Raw genomic sequence first — 20,231 nt, 5'->3', positions numbered from 1 at the left:
CCCAAAACGCCTGCAAAAGCTTACCCCTTTACAAAACCTTACTACTTTATACAACTGAGAAGATGGTGTTCTGATAATTTCCCTTTACCCCGCAAAAACTTGTTCAAAAGGGGACTTGTTTCCAGCTGATCTTTGTACCATCCTCCATAGACTATTATATTCATAATTATAGACAAAACAACCAAAATATTCTGACGCCATTTTCCAATAAAACCACATCTGCGTCTTCCCAAAAACTGCTCTTCACTTGTTCTTAATTGTTGGACACCTCACCATCTTCTAGCTCAACAATCTCTATGGGATTAGAGACTGTTGATCCACCAACAACAAAAGGTTCGAACATTTTGCCTTTCCCTTTATCTTGTTTGAGGTTTTGTTTTCCACTTGCAATATCTGCTGCCTGCTTGATATCTGAAACTATTGAACCAAAAACAATTTGTGCCGCTGAAGAAGTTACTGGAACTGCAGGATTAGCTTGGGGTGCACTGATGATTCCCATTGCAGCTTCTCTTCTCACAAACTCTGCATACTCAAGATTAGTCAATTCAAATTCTTTAATGTAGTGCTCCTTTGCACAGGCTGGTATAATGTAGTGGAGTTTGTGGCCAACAGCCATCACCAGAGAATGTGCTGCAAGATCATGAGCTACTTTGTTGCAGAAACGAGGAATGTGATTGAAAGTAATGATCCAGTTCTGCCTTAACAGATTAGCCACTTCCTTCAGCACGGGACTGAGCTCATGGAAATTGTTCTCATCCATTTTCTCCAACATTAACTTAAGCTGGACAACATCTGTTTCTACCTCCAATTTGTCCATGCTAAGATCCCTTGCAATGATTAAACCCTCTCTGAGCGCATACAGCTCCGCAGCTAGAGGAGAGCTAACATTAAATTTACATGAGAAGCCTACAAACCATGAACCATTAGGCCTTCTGAAAACTCCCCCTCCTCCTGCTTCAGTCACGGATTTCCACGCTCCATCCACATTTAGCTTCAAGAAATCTGGTTTTGGTGGGAGCCATTTGAAAGTAAAATTTCCAGCTATCTGATTCTGTTTCACATCCTTACCCTGCAAAATGAAATTAGTACTTTTCCAATCCACAAAAAAGGAATTGTATAAGGAAAAGCAATGCTTCATTTTAAAACTGAAAACAGCATTGTTTCTAGAAGTCCAGATATGAAAAATGGCCACAGAAAAAAGAACTTTCCATCTCATAGAACAAGAAAGATTAAACTTGATCCATTGTTTCCATTGAAGATTATAAAAAGATCTGAAATCAAATTTTTCATTATTCCAAATCCTCTGAAATATGAAAGACCATAAAACACTTGATTGAGCACAGTCTCTGAATAAATGGATATGAGATTCTTGGTCTGAAAGACATCTTGAGAAAATAGGGCTAATCTGATGAATAACTCTATTTAAACCTTGGGCTACAGGAAGAATCTCATGAGCACAATTCCAAATCAGCATCCTGTATTTGTAAGGAACTTTTATTTTCCAAATGGACTTCCAGAATGATTGTCTATTGTCCACAGAGTTTAACGAGTCATGCAGCTGAATATAATACGCAGATTTAATGGTGAAAGCTCCAGTTTTAGAATATTGCCATCTAATAAAGTCCTCCTCCTTGTCATTGGTACATAAAGGATAAGCTAGAATAAGGTTTTTAATATGATTAGGGATTAAATGAATAATATCATCCAAATGCCATTTTCCTCCTCGAATTATTCTATTAACGTACCAATGGGCTTTTGAATCAGGAATTTTAACATCTTTTAGAGTATACAAAGGACCGTCCCCAATCCAATGATGAAACCATAAGGAGGTGGACTTCCCATTTCCTATATTAACAATCAATCCTTTTTTCAGAATCGCGCGGCCTTTAAGAATTTCCCTCCATAATGGTGATTGATTACTATTTGGGATACTATCCATAAAATTGGACTTTTTAATATATTTTTCTTTAAACACTTTAACCCAAAGTTTGTCCGGACGAGTCAAGATAGACCAACCTAACTTTGCCATAAAAGATAGGTTCCATTCCCTTAATCTACGAATTCCCAAACCTCCATTATCAATAGAACTAGTAACCTTCTCCCAAGAAATTCTAGACATGTACCTATTGTTTTCAGTTTTATTCCAAAGAAACTTGCGACTACACTTTTCTATCTTATTCACTATAGAAATAGGTAATATATTAGTCTGCATAACGTAAACTGGAAAGGAATTTGGTGTTTTACAAACTAGTTATTTTGATTTAACAAAATAAATACATCTATCATTTTGACTGACACGTTTTCCAACTCACCACTTTAATCCTAACTATCTAAAGCTAAGTTTTACTAAGTTAATACTATGAAATATACATTGTGACATTTGGGACTAATCCAATACCATATGAATATCGGTTTTGTTAGTAAACATCTATTATCCTTTGAATTTTGAAAAATATGACTTGCAATTTTGCAGTTTTCTGGTTGCTGTTCTTTCTTAAGTGATACAGGATGGGACTTATGGAGTACTATTATAATTTTAGTTGCTACTAAGATCGACTTGATTATCTTTGCACTTGGCTTAGCAGTTATAATTCTGTTATATTCTTCTCGCTATAAATACCTTTCCTTGGATAAAATGAATAAGAGAATCAGAGTCCAGTAACTGGGTGAGCTAACCAGTAACAAGGTGACAGAAATAAAGAACAATTAAAAAAAACTGAGTTAGATCGGAAAAGAAAGGATCTTACTGAAGCAAAGTGAAGCTGTTACAATAATAATCCATGCACAACGCGATAGTGTAAGATGACAACAAGAGAGGAAAGCCCGGGAAAAAAAAAGACCAGACTGTTACTCTTCGTCGTTTCCACTTCTTACTCGTAGCAAAGTGAACAAATAACAAAACTACAGGTAAATGGCGCAAAAATAACAACAAAGTTACCATGTACACACACGCACCCTAACCTCGCAAAATCCTTAAAAACTGCGATCTTCTCAGTCAAGATCTCCGAATCAATTCAACACCATTTCAGGAATAAGAAGAAAGTCACGAAGGAAGAGGAATTTAGCTCGCTTTGTAAGCATACATGTAATTTCTAAGCTTTCGAACTTCTTCAGACGATTCATGAAGTAAATGATCCACGTAAAGGCATATCCCAGCCCCACTGAAAGAACAACAATTGTAAGTTTGTAACACCATTTAGGAAATGCTCAAAATTAATGTGCAAAGTTACATTAAAGGAATTAAGGGGTCTACTTCAATCCTTTGAGCATGTACCTTAAAGGACCAAATGGAAGCCAAATGATATCCCACCGAAACTTTGGTAATCTACAATATATAAAAGAACGATAAGATGGAAGTAAACATGGAATAAATTGGTTCCAAATTTCCAATACATATATATTAGAGAGTTGTGACAAACTGGTACCAAATGGTGATTACTGATTAAATAACATGGATAAAGAGATATGGAGTTGACATAATGCTTCTTACCTAAGCATGTAATATAGCCAGAAGACAGCAAGTGGTATCCCACCAAACACAGCATACCAAATCCACTGTCTATGGTGCTCTGAACTCTTTATAAGCCCGAGAATGGCTGTTGAACACGCGATAACAGCTAACCAATCTGTTAACAGGTGAATTAGTGATGGGACAGAAAAAGACCATTTGAACCAGCAAATTTTTCCACTAGGGTTTTCAGTTGGGGTAACATAGTTTTATTGTCAAATATGTGGCAAGATCTTATACTACCGTTCAATTTCTTTTCTATTTTATCAGGAGTTGGAAGTGGGGAGAGATTTGTTTTCAAGGCATATCTGTTGGCAATGAACTTTAAAATACAAAACACGCAGAAGATTGTAAGACAATATGTTCTTTTATATGCTTTAGCTATGCTGGGAAAAGAAAAACAAATGACAGCCAAAACGTCCTTCTATCATAAGTCATATATCTCCTATATTATATCTTCTTCTACGTTGTATATGCTTTAGCTACACTAGAAAAAGTTATGGAGTACATGCTTATGCAATTACATCTGCTCTATAACAAAACAATATCGACATAAAAAGAAGTTCAAGGAGGATGAAATAACGTGTGCTCATGCACAAAATAAGACATTAGGCACTCCAAAATGGAAAGATATAATAATATTGCAAAAGTATTCTAACAACCTATGAAGAATAGTTTGGTGTCATGATATTTGAATTGCAGAACAAAGGTTTAATGAGAATGAAAGAGGCAAGATCAAGATAAGGTAACCTGAAAGAATGATAAGCCGTGAATCAATGTCCTCCATGAAGTAAGCATGGTAACGCTGTTCAAGACAATATAGCAAACATCAATTTTGAAAATGGTTGGACATATCAGTTATCACTTTATCAGCACACTGCACAGACAAGAATTACCCCAAAAACAATTCTAGAGTTGCCAAACATCATATCCTTCAACAAATAACTGTTTCAACATTCAGAATATTCATTGATAAACAATCAACATACTCTTAGTTTCCATATAAATCAATCCAAAACTTTTAAATAGAAGTCAGAACTACACAATCTCTTTCCTCGGTTAGAATTTAGACAAATCTCACTCCCTATAAGCAGCAGCTAATCTGCCATCATCGAATTTGGAGTACACTAATATCACTGCACATACTATTAAAACAGCAACCTCCTACAACATGTTCTGTAGCAATGGCAGATAAAGGAAAAATTGAAACATACAAGAGAAACCAAACAACAGTCCTATTTTGAGTCTATAAAACTACAACCAATACTCTTGCCAGTCTATCATTACATTTCCTGACATGCCATTATGCCAACTGCACCATTTCGTCTACTCGCCAAGTTAAGTTATACATGTTAACTGATTTTGGCACACCATCTTGTGATTAGAACACGGACAATTGTGTCTCACATTCTCAGTGGGTGACCCAAAATCGTTTCCATACTATGTTACTTAGACTTGGCTAGAAGTGTCAGACACAATACAGTCTATGAAATATTTGCATGATTGGTCCAAAATGCACTAATGCAGTGTTTAAGTGTCACAATAATGTCCGGGGTTGAAGTATCGGGTACTTAAGGTGAAATGAAGTGTCGGATTAACATAGTCCAGGCCTTTACATGATTGATGCGAGTATGGAAAAAGAACAATAATCACAAACATAATAATTACAGAAGAAGGGAAGAACAGTAATTACCAAATCCCAAGGGTAAGCAGCTTGGTGATACATGGAGAATAGCAGAAATGCAATGTAGCACGACATCAACACCGCAAATATACTCTACAATTTCAACACCCACCAAAAATCAATTGAAAGAACACCCAAATTAATTATTGAACTAAGCAACCTAAGAGAAAATGCAAACCCCAAATCAAAATAACTAGAAAGATTGAGTATTTACCCTCCATAATCGGCTTTGCTGGGAGTGTAATTTTTCCAGGGATCGAACCAATTCTTCTTGTTCTGAAATAACAAAGAGATTATTAATGTCAGTTTTAGCAATTGAATTTCTGTGATTTTAGGAACTGGGTGAAAATGGGAATTAAACCCTAAAATTGAATGACCTTGAGTATCGATGGGACGATCTTCGTCGACGGTGGGAAGAGAGAGATTATCGTCGTGGGAATTTGAATTTCGGAGAGATTTGGTGAATTTTCTTGCTAATTTCTTCATCGTTGCCATTCTATTTTTTTGCGTCGACTCATTTTGGACATCTAGTCATTGTCTCATTGAACCCAGAAAGTGGTTTGATATTCTCGGCAATCGGCATCCAGGAGCCCCACATCCCGCCCACTCGATATGGTTATGGGTTGGGCCGAATTTTCAAAGATGGGTCTAACGGTCTAATCCCACGTGTCCTCGTATCGGACTGGGTCGAGATGTCACGTCTAAGCTTAATAATATGGAGTACTAATTTCAACATGTTTTTCCATGTCGTGTTGGGTCGTGTCTTATCGCTTTTTTTCCAAAAGCATGTGACCCCCTACCCATGGCACACGATTTCTTGCCCATACCGTGTTTTTTTCATGCCCGGGTCAGGCCGGGCCGGCTCGACCCACAACCGACTTTAGTTGAAACATGTGCTTGTCTTATTAAACTTCAACCAAGGGCAAGGGCTCCTTCAAAAATTTCCAAACTTAACTCGATGAAATACAATAGGACGTTTATCAAGTGACAATTTAGTTAGTACCTTCAAAATGAAGAATTTGTAGTCGAAATGATCCACTACATGGTTTACATAATTACATAATTGGGCTATAAAATAGTCTAAAATGATCTACTCCACTATACTACTCATACTTTGACTATATAAGTTGTAAAAAAAATATTATCTTATGGGAAATATGGGATCTTGTTGAATTTGTTTCATATCCTAATATGTCGAACTTTTTATAATTTTATATAGACGGTCATGGATATTCTCAATATATGTAAAAGGAACATATTCCGCGCTCATGTCCGATTTTCTTATATTCTTATGCATTGATGTTTAATTACAAAACATTAAGTTTTCATTTATTTGAATCATGCATAATTAAAGACATTGACTCGAAGCTTGGCCCGATCTAGCCTGACCCCACATAATATGCTAAATTTATAGGTCGAGGCCCGATCCAAACCCATATTTTAATCAGGTCTAAGGTAAAAGTAAAAACAAGTACGGTTAAAAATAAAAAAACGAATAGAAATCAAGAAAACGAAAGCAATACAAGACACAACACATGCACTTTGAAAGCATATAGCTTAGTGCATGCCTTGGTATTATCATATTCTATTTGCCAAAGTTTCTAACCCTTTGCTGATAGGAGCGCATAGCTTTGAGAAACTCATCTTCTGTAAACTCTGGCCCATATATGTCCGTGAAGTACAACTCAGTATTGGCAAATTGCCATGTCAAACAGTCGCTAAGACGGAGATGACCACCGGTTCGGATGCAAAAGTCCGGCGGAGGAGTGCCACGTGTCGAAAGCTCTTGATCAAACAAGGCCTCGTCGACAGCATCGGGCTCAATTAGCCCGGCCTTGGCCTTCTCACACAACCTCCTTGTAGCAAGCACTATGTCTCTTGAACCTGCGTAACATATTGCTAACTTAAACTCGACTTGTGCCTTTGTTTCTGAGCTACTTGTTGCCTCTTCCACTTGTTTCATTATGTCTTGTAACGATTTTGGGAGTAAAGTTTTGTCTCCAAGTATCGTCACTCTTATGTTTTTCCTGTGCATCATATATAAACGGTTAGAGTAAAGCTTTGAATCGGTCAAACCCCTTACTGCAACGCCCAATACGGGTATCTGTTACTCTGGATTAAGGTTATCTGTTTTGGGCCTATTTTAGGCTTTTCCGCATCTGTCTAGAGAGTACTATTTAAACTCTCTAGGTCATAACCTAGTTGTATTATGTAATCTGTACTCCTCAAGATCAATAAAAACTTCCCCTCTCTGCATGTTGACGTAGCTAACACATTGTTAGTCAATCACGTTAAATCTCTGCGTTCTTTATTACGTTATTTAATCTTTCTTTGCATCCGTTATAACATAAACAATAACCTCATTGTTTACTCACAAATTCTTATTTACAATGAGTGTACAATAAATATTGTACACCGGAGTAAAAGTTAACTCAAAATGCTTAAAAGTTAAGCATATATATGTAAAAGTTATCTATTTTTCACTGATAAATTTTTTCATTTTAATAAAACTTATTTCTTCAAAATAACTAATAATGTATAAAATTAATCATTTAACTCTTTAAAATATTTATCTATCAATTTTTTTTTACTAACATAAAAGTTAATCAAAACTAGGTTAAAGTTACAAAAAAAAAGTTAAAGTTATCTTGGTGTACAATAAATTTATTATACACCTTGTGCACACAAGACCTTTTGTTGTTTACTTATCTGCATTTAAACATGTCTGAATCACGTGGTGAATAATCTCATTGTTTACTTATCTACGTTTAAACATGTCCGGATCACGTGTTGAGTATGCTTTAAATAATATGTCAGCTTCAAGTAACCAGACACGTACATGTTTTAATTTAATGAGCTATGGTTTTCTATGTAGGATTATTTTTGGGCAAGGGGTAATTTATAGGCTTCCTAGGTACTACCTCCGTTTCACAATGCTTGAATTATTATTATTTTTACGTTTCTCAACATGTTTTTTGAACATTAATATATCTAATTACGTGTAAGTAAAAATTATAAAAAATCGATATTTAGAATCCTTACATTGATACAAATTTAACAAGATCTCACTTGACTATAATTGTTTTTACATAATGTGAAAGAATGATTATCAAAGTTAGTTAATGAATAGTGTCAAAAAGAAAAACGATGCATCGATTACGGAACAGAAGAAGTATTAACCTAAATCAATTAACTTAGTACGAAAAAACAACTTAAATTAATTTTGTAATTGGTTTTCATTAAAATCTATAAAAATATCATTTGCACTGCTCGTGGACGTAGCTAAAACATACTTTATATTAGCGTTGGTGAGCCTCATCAAATTTGTTGTTCTTATTGGTTGTTTTTCTTTAATCTTTCTTGTATACGTTATGACAACAAAAATCATAAGGCAGATGACAAACTTATACTATTTGGTGCGCCTCACAAGGTAAAATATCCAAACAATTCTTGCCCCTAAAGAACTACATATATACAGGCACAAACCACACAACTCGATATATAGATCACAAGTGATTACGTTACTATGAAACAACTCTATGAAAGATGTTACGCAATCTTTAATATACCGTACGTCAATATCAAGACATTATTCTAATCTATCATACGGAGTATTAGATTAGATCTGACCAGAAAAAAATTAAAAAAAAGTTAGACCAAGCCAGATAAAAAAAAACTACGCGGAAGGATTAGAAAACTTATTTTAAATTATTATTGTTACACTTTTTTTTTTTTTTTTTTAGTCGTACGAAGTACAAGATAATCAATTTATTACCTTACAAAATCCTCCATGTTCAACTCCAGATGTCTTTCTAGATGGGAAAAGAAAAACTCATTGGCTTCCTGCAATTAAATTACAAAAATTAAAAAATAATGAGTGTTATAACTTGTTAATTTTGCGGGAGGTGATAGAGAATATGTATGTTAATATTCTCTTAGGATAATTAACACGTATTAGTCTGTTACAGGTTAAGTTAGTATAGCTACGCAGGTTTTGGCTTAAGACACTCATAATCGTTTGCAGGTAATAAGGCTAAAATTGTGACCTTCAAGTCATAATTAAGTGAGTTCCCCAGCAACTAAAGATAGTTGTGGGTCGGAATGACCCAACACTAAAAAAAGGTCAGCCCAACACGAGCACAAAGCTGTGAGCGAGCCTGAGCCACATTTTTTTAGGACAAATACGACAAGACACGATACGACCCAACCCGACACGAGAATTAACTTGGCGGGCCTAGGCCCATTCTTTGAAATGTATGGCCCGATATAGTCGAGCTTGGAATGGATCTGGCCCTTCAAGCCCATGTCCCATGGACTCGACCTGACCCACAATCATCTACATCAACCTAGGTTGTTCGTGTAATATGTAAATATGAAACTTAGGATGCAAATACGTACTTTGCCTCGTCTCAAGTTGTTAAGAAAAAACATGCCGGAGCTAGCAATAGCAACCCCCCATTTGAGACAAAATTCAGCAAAACGGACATTAGTGTCAAGTACGGGCATGTAATCAAGAGGTTTCCCCTGAGCCTTAGACCACCTCCTACTTCCATCTAACATAATTGCCACATGTTTTGGCATCAACTCCTTTCGAAGACCCGCCATCGCGTACTCCTCGTCAGTACTCACCTTGAGTACTGACGACGATGAGTACTCCAATGGCGAGGCCCGGCCCTGGCTACTATACGTACGAGTACTCGTACCATTACGAGTACTCGTACCATTTTGGCTGGCAATAATGGCATTGCCAACTCTATTGAATATTGAGGAGGAGATGGTACTACTACGTCTACCTAGCAAACTTTGCATTTTTTCTTGCTGGTGATGAACTGATTATATGGCGTTGTTACTTTATTTATAGTGTATGCCAGATGAGCTGCATGTATAGGTGCGAAACCATAAACCTTATTTTTGCATTTTTAGGAGGACATTATCATTATCATTACCCCATTATTTTAAATAGGTTCCTGCAAGAAGCGGGGTTAAGGGGATCAGACGTAAGCAACTTTACCCCTGTCATTGCAGATAGGTTGTTTCCAATTGACCCAAAGTATTTAGGAGGACCAAGTCACAAAATTTACCTATTTTTTTTAAAAAAATTAATTTTTTAAACTAACTTTTCCAGAAATATAGAAATTTTGGGTGTCGAGCGAGGCTTCCACCCACCCCTATGGATCCACCCATTTTTTGTGTGTGCGAATAAGCGATAAGGACAATATAAGGCTTCGTTCTGTTTGACTTATTTTGACTGAACTTATATTATCTGAACTTAACTGAACTTATATTATCTGAATTTAACTGAACTTATTTTATCTGAAAAAACTTATTTTATCTGAAAAAACTTATTTTGTCTGAAATATAAACCGAACTACACTCTCTTTCTCCGTTCTGTATAAAAAAATATCAAGTAGAACAGAAATTGAAATTAGGATTTCGTTTCAGTTGCTCAAACTGTTGGTACAAAGCTCACAACTGATACACGGATTCCTGTGTGTATACTGTTTTGGGATAAAGACCGATGCTATTGTCTCTGTAATCTCTTACTTGAGCTACATTGTCCTCTTCGGAAGTAGTATGCCTCCTTCCTAATTTGAATTGTGGACTAAAGCCTACAAAGCAGCAGCGCAGAGAGGTAAGTGGCCTGATCTCGCATAGTTGATAACTGATCAGTCCAACCAAAGAATGTAGTGGGGGGTGTGCTGCCCCTATTGGGTTATTTGTATGTGAAAATTCTGAAAAAAAAACTTATTTTTCTAAACTTATATTATTTGAGATTATCTAAACTTAACTGAAATTAACTGAATTTATCTGAATTTAACTGAACTTATTTTGTCTGAAATAAGTCAAAATAAGTCGAACATAACAGAGCCTAAACGCTATAAATTAGGGGACGAGGGAACTTTATTTATAGTGTATGCTAGATGAGTTGCATGCACAGATGCGAAATCAGAAATCTTATTTTTGCATCTTTATGAGGACATTATCATTATCATTACCACATTGCTTTAAAGAGGCTCCCGTAAGAAGTGGGGTAAGGGAGGATCGGACGTACCCAACCTTACCCCTGCCATTGCAGATAGGTTGTTTGCAATTGGCCCAAAGTATTTAGGAGGACCAAGTCACAAAATTTACCTTTTTTTTAAAATATAATTTTTTAAACTATTTTTTCCAGAAATATAGAAATTTTGGGGTGTCGAGCGAGCCTTCCACCCACCCATGTGATCCACACATTTTTTTTGTGCGCGAATAAGATATGAGGACAAAATAAGGCTCCGTTCTGTTTGACTTATTTTGACTGAATTTATATTTTTTGAACTTAACTGAACTTATATTATCTGAATTTAACTGAACTTATTTTATCTGATTAAATTTATTTTATCTGAAATAAACTTATTTGTATGTGAAAAATTCTGAAAAAAAACTTATTTTTCTGAACTTATATTATTTGAACTTACCTAAACTTAACTGAAATTAACTGAATTTATCTGAACTTATTTTGTCTGAAATAAGTCAAAATAAGTCTAACAAAACATAACCTAAGCGTTATACATTAGAGGACGAGGTAATCGAACCTGATACCTTTTCTACACAGATCCCCAATCTTAATTAAATAGTAGGCCAAAATCTCATTGATAGCTACTGCCTCCGTCTCTTTTTGTTTTTTACGTTTGGTATTTTGCACGCGTTTTAACGACTAATTAATGTGCATTGAGATTCTTCTAAGTTGGAAAATTACGTTTATTTATAATTTTTCACTCTTATCAAAATTCTGATATTGGGAAAATGAGTACGTTCTGCCCATGACTCCATGAGCAATTGTGCATGCATGTCTCAATCACTCAGATCACCGGCCACATGCTAGGTGTACACAAATATTACTTCCTCCATTTTTATTTATATGACACAATTGGATTTTGGACACTATTCACACAATCTCATTTGACTTCCTTTTGTGGTTTATACTTATGAAAAAATATAGTCGTGTGGTATCTTGTTAGATTCGTCTCAATAAATATGTTTTAAATATCAACTTTTTATAATTTTTTCTTATTCATAATTAGAGATATTAATGTTTGAAATCATGCGTTGGCAAACGTGCCTAAATAATTATGTCATTTAAAAAAGAATAGAGGAAGTAAAATTAAGCAAATTGAATTATACGATATGGTAACCTTAAAAGTTGATTACAATCGAAAAAGAAATGTGTCACGCATGTATTGATCCACCATTGACGAATTCGATCCGGATCCTAGAATCGTGAAGAAGGTAGGATTAGACAGCAGGGATTGCTTGTAGACCTGTCAAACGGGTCGGTCGGGTCGGGTTGTAAAAAATTTTTCCGGGTTCGGATTGAATCGGGTCGGTCACTTTCGGGTTCGGGTTTATAAATGCTTGTTCAAGACCCAGAACTTTCGGGTTCGGGTCGACCCAACGGGTTGAGAGATTTTAAAACGCGCATTATATTTTCATTAATTTAGGTAATAAATATACAAAATATGAGCAAAAATTAACAAATTTTCCTACACAAGTTTATATTTAGTCAAATTTAACCATATAATGGCGTATAATTCAAATTAAAATTATATTACACACAACAATAGTAAAAACAACCTGTTTATTATGCTTTAATTTTCTCATAATCTCATTTTTTAGTATAAATACAATGATTTTCAATCGGTCGGGTCCTAAACGGGTTCGGTCGGGTTTTGACCCATTACATTTCGGGTTGCTCGGGTTCGGATAAAATCGGGTTACGGGTCACAAAATCTTGTTCAGGACCCATTATTTTCGGGTCGGGTTCGGATCGGTTTTCGGGTCGGGTCGATTTTTGACAGGTCTAATTGCTTGGGATCGTATGGGATCTGTAGGATAGCGATCCCGTAAATAACGATCTTGACGATCCTATAAAATAAAATAAAAACTTAAAATTGTTGGGCAAATTCTTACTGCCACCTTGGGATACAATGAATCTCAGTTTAGATTTCACCCGTGCGTATTTAAATAGGTTAGGAATTAAATGTAACTTAATTAAATTGAAGAGAACTCGGGTTGAAGATTGAAGTGGAAGTCCGACGATTAATTGCACGCTAAGACAAATATTAACGGCTCGTTCGTTTAGAGGGATAGTGGGTGGGGATAAGATTAGTTATCCCAAGTTTTCCTTATCCCATGTTTGTTTAGATGGAATTGGTGGTTTTGGAAGGATAAGGATAGGGATAAAAGAGACTCTTATCCCTCCAATCTTGTACCTGATGGGGGCAGGTACAAAGATGAGGTATGTATGTACAACTAAGATATTATATTTGCAGGTCAAGTTTTATGTAACCAGTTGATGAAGATTTCTAGTTTAGCCTATAAAAGGGGTTTCGGCCTAACTAGAAAAAGATATGGAAAATATATTGGGGAGAAGTATAATCAATTGATGGATTATTGTATTATTTTGCAGGAACTTATAATACGATAATATTTGATGGGAGGAAATCTAAATTTCCTCATAAACACTTGTGTCTTTTATTATTACTTTTGCTATTTGTTCTATATTGTATTTGCGGGTTTATTCTTAATTGTTCGTGGCACGTGTTTGGTTATAACAAAATATATATGCATTTTGCATCGAGTTTTGAGAGAGGAAGTTAATTTATATTGGTAAGTGGGAACAAATTAATAATTGTGAAAAAAATAATGGGTAATAAACTAGTAAAGTATTTAAATAATGCAAAATTAAGGAAGAAATTATAAAATATATATTATTAGTGGGCCTGATGAGGGAAGGGAGAAATAATAAAATAGAAAAAATACATATAAAAAATAGCGTGCTACACATATTAAAATATGACCGCTTTTAGAAAGTGCAAGCAAAGTCTTAGCATAGTCGAAAAGATTCCAAATTCCAACTAAAATTAATGTTAGGATTTAATCCCGACCCACTAGGGGAACTTTGAGGAAGGGGTTAATTCTCTAAAGTGCCTAACCTGCTTACCTGGGGCGGGTTGACCAATGTCGGGTCTCGGCTCGGTAAGACACTTCATTTTACCTTAAAAAACACATATAAATATTAAAGGCAAATTTGCCAAAAACAACATTTTATAACCCTTTTTTTGCGAGAAACAACCTTTTAAAAAAATTTGCGAAAAAAGACCTTAAAGTAAAAAAAATTATGAGAGACAACCATTATGAAAATATATAATGAGAACAATCTTACAAGATCTTAGATAATAATTTTTTGATGTATATAAGAATGAGAATTTAAAGTCAAAATTTTCATACTTTGGACACATATTCCAAAGCGGTTAGAATTGTAATTTAAAAACTAGATACATAGTACTGTACATTTTAGGTATGTATGTACAACTAAGATAGTATACTTGGAGGGAAAATTTTATGTATCCCAATTGACGAGGATTTCTAGTTTAGCCTATAAAGGGGTTTCGGCCTAGCTAGAAAAGGAGAGGAAAAATACATTGATGAGAAGAATCATCGATTGATGGATTATTGTATTATTTTGCAGGAACTTATAATACGATAATATTTGAGGGGAGGAAAATTTCCTCAAAAAGACTTGTGTCTTTTATTATTATTTTTACTATTTGTTCTACATTGTATTTGCATATTTGTTCCTAATTATTCGTGACACGCGTTTGATTATAACGGGTCGAATGAACGTATAGTGCGTGCTACGTGCAGGTTATACACCGTGGCCCAAAGTTGTTGATTCCTTGTTCCTCGTACGACACCTTAGAAAACTTTGAAGCAAGCTAATTAATTATCAGCTTCCTTAATTTATACACAAAAAAATATTATAAACTACTTTAACCTGGTACATTAATCAAATCTGCCAATTTAATTTCAGTGCAGGATCCAATAAGTTGAGAACTTGAGAAGGGCTACTAAGTTACTAAGATTATGGTATTTGGCTGGCTCGGCTCGTGGCACAACCTAGCACATATGAAACAAGCACGAGCACAGAAAAACACGGTTAGACACGTGCATAAAGTTGTGGGCAGAGTTTGAGCCGCATATTTTTTTGACAAGCACGACGACATGGCACAACACAAAAAAGCACGTTAAATTGAGTGAACACGAATGGACGATACGAGGGTAACATAGTGGGCTTGTATCGTGTCTGATAGCCCTTTTGAAACTTTTGGTCTGCAACGAAACATGTGAGCTTGCGCAACATACGAGCATCATTCAGGCCCATGACATGTGGGTTCGACACAAAACACTGCCAGCCATAGCCCACGTACGTCTTTACTATTGTTTGTTGAACACGCTGACATTAGATATTTATTTTGCTGTGTTATTTTGAAATATCAATTGTTTTCAATTTGGCTAAGAGATATTAATGGTCAAGTATAGGACGGGTCAATAGACGGAGTAGTAAGTCTGTTTTTTTTTGTTTTTCTTCTTATGATTCGATTTGCTATTACTTCAATTTGTACTTTCTAATTAACGTTATTCCAAGAAGATACAGGTTGATTTCATTGTCTCATGGACCGCCTCTTTTCGTGAAAACAACGTATTATGAATTATGAATTAAGATAATGTGATCGAATTACATTGATTGTGAAAAATTAATAAAACAAATGCATGAGATTTGAGAACCAGAAGGTATGCAACAAAATATCACTAAGATTATGAATAGGGATGTTAATGTGGCGGGGCGGATGCGGATGTAGGTCCCTCCATCCCCATTCCCATCCCCAGCCCCACCTAAAATTTGCATTCCCATCCCCGCCCCATCACCCATGGCGGGTACAAAATTCATCCCCATCCCCGCCCCAACGGGTATAAACTAAAATCCATTCCCGCCCCACCACCCCACTGAGTATCCATTCCCTTCTTATTCCCACCATATACCCGCGCCAATACCTGCCTAATTTTTCTTATTTAGCAAATATTTGTCAATTTGTCATATATACAGAGTAATAAAAGTTAAATTTAGAAAAAAAATATATACTTTATGACTAAAGTAAAATATATAATCGAAAAAATACCCGTCATTACAAAAAAATCCAAACAAAAAACTTAAAAATCTCACCTAAATATTATCACCTAGCATGTAAATAAATCCACTCACCCCATTACCAATGGCGGGTATGAAGCAGGGCGAGTGGGGATGGGGCGCGGATAGGGCGGGTTCAACACAAAATCCACACCTGCCCCATCACCCATGACGGGTACGATTTCTATACCCATCCCCCGCCAAATCTACCTCCATCCCCGCCTACATGGGGGCGGATGCGGGGCGGATCACCCATAAAATCTGCCCCACTGACATCCCTAATTATGAATTACGTATGACCGAATACATGTATTGTATTCGTCTTAATGTATTTTACCTCCACCCCCAAATTTCAAAAAAAAAAAAAAAAAAAAAGGAGTTGCAACTGTTATGAAATTAGGGAGAAAGGGAGAGAGAGAAAGAGAGAAATGGGCGGTTATGATCTTATTCCATTTGGCATAATATGTACACAAACATACATTATATAAGATAAGGATGGCAGGGGTATAATGGACATCCACAATACAATATATTTATAACACTCCCCCTTGGATGTCCATTATCTAAAGCAATACAATGGCCCTGTAATGTACATGAGATGATACCTCATTAAAAACCTTCCTAAGAAAACCCTGTGGGATAAAAACTTAGTGAAGGAAAAAAAATACAACACTCATCATAATACGCTTGGGATGTTGCCTCATTAAAAACCTTACCAGGAAAACCCAATGGGACAACCATGGTTAAGGGAAAAAGAGTGCAACGCGTATTTTCTCCCCCTGATGAATACATTACTTGAGATCTTCAAGTTCAATGAATATAATATTGTTGATAACTTTTCAAATGTATCAACATGTAGCTTCTTGAAATTTGATTCTCCACCATTTGACTTGAATTTTCAAATCTTCACTTGTATGCACTAGGTGAGTATTTATATCACCAAACTTTTGAAAATAATACGTGAAATAATATACTTTCTTGCACATAATATTACAAAATGTATCTTTTCACATTGGACATATATAAACCTTCTTCTGGAGATCATAAATAGTAGTAATCATCAATGTTGATCAAATTTCTCTAGTCATACTTTCATGACAATGCATGATAAATAATAATTTCACTGTCCAACTTAGGGTATAATGTAATTTATGGTTCTTCTGGACCCTAAAATAAAACTCAATGTAAGGACATTACATCCTCTTATCTTATATTTTTGAATCAACTCATATTTGTACAAGAATTCTTCCGTGAATAAACTAATATGTATATTTCATAATTCTCAAGTACTCAAACTACTGGTTGAGACGACAGTTCAAAAACACTCTTCAAGAGTTTAGATAATATTTGATCAATGTTATGACATTCATATGGCAAAACTTAAAGGACTAGATGTTTAAGAACATCATGTATAAGTTCTTCAGGAACTCTTTTTATTTGCATGATTCATAACATGCTATTAAATCAACATTATATATATATACTTCTTTCGCAATTATTCGCCCATTGGAGTAAGAAACTCCTCTTATAATATTCATAAAGTTGCAAATTTGTCTTACCATTCTTTGGATGCGTATTCATATACGACATCATAATAGTTTTGAAACATGTAATACGAAATTATAACTGGATAATTCTACATCATACCATGATAAAACATAACTATAATGGTGCTGATAACGTGTTATGAAATTAGGGAGAAAGGGAGAGAGAGAAAGAGAGAAATGGGCGGTTATGATCTTATTCCATTTGGCATAATATGTACACAAACATACATTATATAGGATAAGGATGGCAGGGGTATAATGGGCATCCACAATACAATATATTTATAACAGCAACACTATTTTTTTTAAAAAAAATTGGGGGTGGAGGTAAATTTGTATTAATTAAATATAGCGCAACAAACTAAACTAGAACACTTCTAGGGTCTTTAGACACAAATATAACACTCATATCATCTCCAATGATTGTAGCTAGGGACTAGCTTGAAATTTATAAAAGTTTCTATTGAAAGTTCTTGTTGAGGGTGCAAAAGAAAAAGAGTGGGAAAAGTGAGAAGGAAAAAAGGCCCACATTGATAAAATGTCAACTTAATTTATTCCTTGATTATATTTGGGGCTTGAGTGCGCGCAATACTTGTTTAAGAATGTTAGAATAATGCCTTGAATCGGTCAAGCCCCTTACTGCAACGCCCCCGCATGGGAATCTCGCTAGGGTTATCTGTTTTGGGCCTATTTTATGGGCTTTTCCGCACCTGTCTAGAGAGTACTATATAAACTCTTTAGGTCATAATCTAGTTGTATTCTGTAATCTGTAATCCTCAAGATCAATAAAACTTTCCTCCCCTCTGCATGTGGACGTAGCTAACACATTGTTAGTGAACCACGTTAAATTCTCTGCGTTCTTTATTACGTTATTTATTCTTTCTTTGCATCCGTTATAAGAAAGAAAGAGTGAGAGTGGTATGGGTGGACACATAACACACACACACACACACACACACACACACACACACACACACACACACACACACACACACACACACTTGGTACGTGGGAATGCGATGCGCGGGCGTGGGGGGGGGGGGTTGTGGGCCTGTATATTCTTTTTGGTCAGGAGCGGTTTGGTTAATTCTTGATGTAACGGTCAGAAAAATTAATCAACCCACTAATGACATTGATTACGGAATTTGTTTCGTTGCAACTGCTCCACTACTCTCGTTTTAGTTTCTAGCCGTTTATGGTTGTTGCAGCTCCTAAAACTCCCAATATGAATTGTTGAAAGGAAAAACACGACTTTAAAAAATATGATGAATTCAATTCTTATTAGTTCTGGACTTTATAGCTTTGAGAAACTCATCCTCTGTAAACTCTGGCCCATAAATGTCAGTGAAGTACAACTCAATATTGGCAAATTGCCATGTCAAGTAGCCGCTAAGACGAATTTGACCACCGGTTCGGATACAAAAGTCTGGGGGAGGAGTGCCACGAGTCGAAAGCTCTTGATCAAACAAGGCCTCGTCTATGGCACCGGGCTCAATTAGGCCAGCCTTGGCCTTCTCACACAATCTCCTTGTAGCAAGCACTATATCTCTTGTACCGGCATAAGCTATCGCTAACTTAAACTCCACATGCGGCGCCTTTATTTCCATGTTGCTTTTGCCTTTTCCACTTGTTTCATCATGTCTTACAACGACTTTGGGAGTAAAGTTTTGTGTCCAAGTATCGAAACTCTTATGTTTTTTCTATACATAACATGTTAACCCAAATGTTTTTGATGATTGTAATACCTCGTATTTTTCTGTATTTATAAATATATTTTATTATATTTATAAAGTATTTTTATGATTTTTAGAATTCAAACCGCATTTAAATATTATTTAAATGTATTTTTAATTAAATAGAATATTTGTTATTTTAATTAATTACCAAACGAATTTATTATTTCAAGTTGGGAATTTAATTGGGTTTCAAAAGTAAAACGATTTTTAATTAATCTAGCCCAATCCAATTCCAAGTTCAAGACCAAACAAATTAAACAAGCCCATCTTATGTTTAATGAAGCCCGAAAGGGAATCCTAAAGCCTAGCCCATCTTTGAGTTTCCTAAACCTATAAATATAGGTGCTCACCCTCAAAATCCCTCACGTACTATTATTCATTAAACCTAAAAGTAAAACCATAACCCTAAATTCCTCTTTCTTTCGTCGAACTTATGTTTGACCGTTTTTCTCCTACTTCTGTTCGTTTTCAGACAAAAGTTTCTTCTTCAAAGTTGTAGATCTCGAAACTTTGCCTCAAGAATCGATTAATTATGAGTTATAGATTAGAAGTTATGAGCGTTCTAATATCCTGCTGCAGTAATATCCACTTCCCTCTCTCTTTTGCCCGCAAGCACGAGCACCCTCGTGCCTTGCTGCTGCATTTCTCTATGCCTCTCGCACAACACGCGTCCCTTGGTGCCCTTGCTGCGTGCTCGTGCATTGGTGTGCATAGCACCACTCGCACACTCCCTCTCCTCTCGCTCGCATCC

The 20,231-nt window shown here is 35.6% G+C and overlaps 4 protein-coding genes across 4 annotated transcripts; all 4 read right to left on the bottom strand.

The window, feature by feature from the left end:
* Nucleotides 1-253: 253 nt before the first annotated feature.
* On the bottom strand, nucleotides 254-1,939 carry LOC130471286 (uncharacterized). The gene has a single exon (XM_056841327.1). It carries the CDS (start codon nucleotides 1,937-1,939, stop codon nucleotides 254-256), a length of 1,686 nt encoding a protein of 561 aa, XP_056697305.1.
* Nucleotides 1,940-2,721: 782 nt separating this feature from the next.
* LOC110801008 (uncharacterized) lies at nucleotides 2,722-5,745 on the bottom strand. The gene is made up of 7 exons (XM_022006319.2): nucleotides 5,570-5,745; nucleotides 5,407-5,468; nucleotides 5,202-5,285; nucleotides 4,259-4,313; nucleotides 3,491-3,626; nucleotides 3,275-3,325; nucleotides 2,722-3,161 (listed from the first exon to the last, which is right to left on the bottom strand). The coding sequence occupies exons 1-7, from the start codon at nucleotides 5,685-5,687 to the stop codon at nucleotides 3,062-3,064; spliced, it is 606 nt and encodes a 201-aa protein (XP_021862011.1). The 5' UTR covers nucleotides 5,688-5,745; the 3' UTR covers nucleotides 2,722-3,061.
* Nucleotides 5,746-6,777: 1,032 nt separating this feature from the next.
* Nucleotides 6,778-10,001, bottom strand: LOC110801023 (uncharacterized). The gene is made up of 3 exons (XM_022006335.2): nucleotides 9,591-10,001; nucleotides 8,968-9,035; nucleotides 6,778-7,219 (listed from the first exon to the last, which is right to left on the bottom strand). The coding sequence occupies exons 1-3, from the start codon at nucleotides 9,999-10,001 to the stop codon at nucleotides 6,778-6,780; spliced, it is 921 nt and encodes a 306-aa protein (XP_021862027.2).
* A 9,014-nt stretch (nucleotides 10,002-19,015) lies between these two features.
* Nucleotides 19,016-19,351, bottom strand: LOC110801024 (uncharacterized). Its single transcript, XM_022006336.1, has one exon. The coding sequence runs from the start codon at nucleotides 19,349-19,351 to the stop codon at nucleotides 19,016-19,018; it is 336 nt and encodes a 111-aa protein (XP_021862028.1).
* Nucleotides 19,352-20,231: the final 880 nt, after the last annotated feature.

This window comes from Spinacia oleracea, chromosome 4 (genome assembly GCF_020520425.1).
Source record: "Spinacia oleracea cultivar Varoflay chromosome 4, BTI_SOV_V1, whole genome shotgun sequence".
Lineage (NCBI taxonomy): Eukaryota > Viridiplantae > Streptophyta > Magnoliopsida > Caryophyllales > Amaranthaceae > Spinacia > Spinacia oleracea.
The sequence above is the reverse complement of the archived record's forward strand: the minus strand, read 5'-3'. Positions and strand labels throughout refer to the sequence as shown.